The sequence below is a fragment of the Phaseolus vulgaris genome, chromosome 7 (genome assembly GCF_000499845.2).
Source record: "Phaseolus vulgaris cultivar G19833 chromosome 7, P. vulgaris v2.0, whole genome shotgun sequence".
In the NCBI taxonomy this organism is placed as follows: domain Eukaryota; kingdom Viridiplantae; phylum Streptophyta; class Magnoliopsida; order Fabales; family Fabaceae; genus Phaseolus; species Phaseolus vulgaris.
Window position 1 is genome coordinate 33,913,728 of NC_023753.2, and position 2,172 is coordinate 33,915,899.

A 2,172-nucleotide genomic window follows, 5' to 3' on the forward strand; every position below is an offset into this window, starting at 1 on the left:
GAAGCTCCCTTACCAATTTTTAGAAGATTCAGCTTAACGAAAATTTTCCAAATCCACCTCCCAGTTTGTCGCCCATTTCCAGTAAAATTGAAAATATCATTCCAAAAACCACAAAAGTACTCATACTTCGTTGTCATCCTACTATATCAACCACGACCTGCAGAAAAGGTAGTTTCAAGTTCCACAAAACTCGGAAAAACAAACGCCCACTTTAAAGCTCTTTTATTTTTGGCTGCCCAATGATACCAACAATTTAAGCCGCCAAATTCTGATTGAAAATTGAAATTCAAACTAAGAATTTGGCGATAAAGTGAACTCTTTTTTCGGCACTGACACGTAGCAGTTACTGTTTTCTTTCCACACCTTCGAGTTCCAACTCCCAACCTAGCCAGGGTCAAAACAGTAACACCGGAAACTTTACTTATCCCTTTTTACATTGTAACATATTTTGTTCTCTCCTCTCTCCGAGAAAAATGGCAAAAGCAAATGGCAAGAACAAATCCACCGATGCGCTCCACCCTCCCTACTTCCAGGTATTACCCTCTCTCCTATTCCAGATTTTAATAACAGCGTTTTCATTTTGTTACGGTTTTCTTTTTAGATGATCGCCGACGCAATAACGTCGTTGAAGGAACGCACGGGTTCGAGTCAACCCGCGATAGCCAAGTTCGTCGAGGACAAGCACAGCAAAGTTCTTCCTCCCAACTTCCGGAAACTTCTCTCCGTTCAGTTGAAAAGTTTGGTCAAATCGGAGAAGCTCTACAAGGTCAAGAACTCCTACAAGCTTTCTTCTACGCAAACCAAGAACCCCAAAACCGCTCCGAAAGAGAAGGAGGTGACGGAGAAGACGAAGAAGCTGAGTCAGGTGAAGACGCCCGAAGCTCTGAAGAAGAAAGCCCCCAGCAAGAAGAAATATGTGGAGGCGGTGGCAGCCTCTGGAGGAGGGAAACTGAAGCAAGCCCCCAACATGAAGAAATATGTGGAGGCGGTGGCAGCCTCCGGAGGAGGGAAAGTGAAGCGTTTGAGTCAGGTGAAGACCCCCGAGGCCATGAAGAAGAAGCCCAATTTATCACCTGCCAAACGCAAGATCACTCCTAAACCTTCCAAGGACAAGAAGAAAGCTAGGAAATGAAATGAAACCAGTTTTTGTCGTGTGATAAAATTTTTTTCTCCGTAGTTTGTTTAGTTCTGTTGCCTTGCAGTGGATTGTTGTTATGATCAGCTTATGACTGTTGACGAACGCAATGTGCTAGTTTAATTTCAGTTTTAGCATAGAAATATGTTCCTGACATTTGCTGTAAGGATCTGGTTTACTAACTAATCAATTTTGAATTGTCTTTGTCTGTTTTAGTACAAGGAAATTAGGGATCAGCAAACATGTCGCAAGATGATATTATAGGTTAGTGCATTTTTTCTCCAACTTCTTATTTATTATCCTGTGTTTTTTCATTTGCCACACCCAAACAATAAATCTTATGACTTGTCTGTTACCTTTTTGTCTTTTGAGTAACCAACTTTTTGAGTTTTTAGAAACGGATTACTTTAGTTGTCTTTTTTCTGATTAAAAAAAAAAAACTTTAGATGTCTAACGTTGAATATTTGGATAATGATATGCTTTATATTTTCTGCAGATGTTCACTATTATTCTTTTTATATTCTTTCCCAAGTAACTTTCTGTTATCTTCAGCCTTAAGCATAAGTGTGCTTATAAATTTTGATGTTGCCTTGTTTTGTATGTGTATTTTTTCTGGCAAACTAGCCTAGCCATCGTGGTTGTTGTTTGGGATAATGCTCAGCATCACCATGTCTCTATACTTGTGTTTGGATTTTGGCTTAAAACAACGTTAGAGCCATCAACACGCTTAGTCTTGCGGCTTCAACTTTCTTAGACGTAGAATATGACTAGAAGCTCCATCAAAAGGGCAATTTATAATGCAAATTATGAAACAAGATATGTAGCTAAAAAACTCGATCACTACCTAAGCCTTCATGCTAGTGCCAACCATGAACTAGTCCCAGTTAATCAAGGATCACTATCTTTGATCAACTCCCTTTGTTTCGCATAAATCACCCAAGTCCCAAACCCGTTTAACAACAACACCAAGCCTTAGTTGTGAATCCGCATTTTTGTTTGTCATCTTCCTCAAAACCAGCATTGTCTTGTTTATTCTA

At 39.6% G+C, this 2,172-nt stretch overlaps 1 protein-coding gene across 1 annotated transcript; it reads left to right on the top strand.

The window, feature by feature from the left end:
• Positions 1-330: 330 nt before the first annotated feature.
• LOC137830226 (histone H1-like) lies at positions 331-1,339 on the top strand. Its single transcript, XM_068637419.1, has 2 exons — positions 331-533; positions 602-1,339. The coding sequence occupies exons 1-2, from the start codon at positions 474-476 to the stop codon at positions 1,130-1,132; spliced, it is 591 nt and encodes a 196-aa protein (XP_068493520.1). The 5' UTR covers positions 331-473; the 3' UTR covers positions 1,133-1,339.
• Positions 1,340-2,172: the final 833 nt, after the last annotated feature.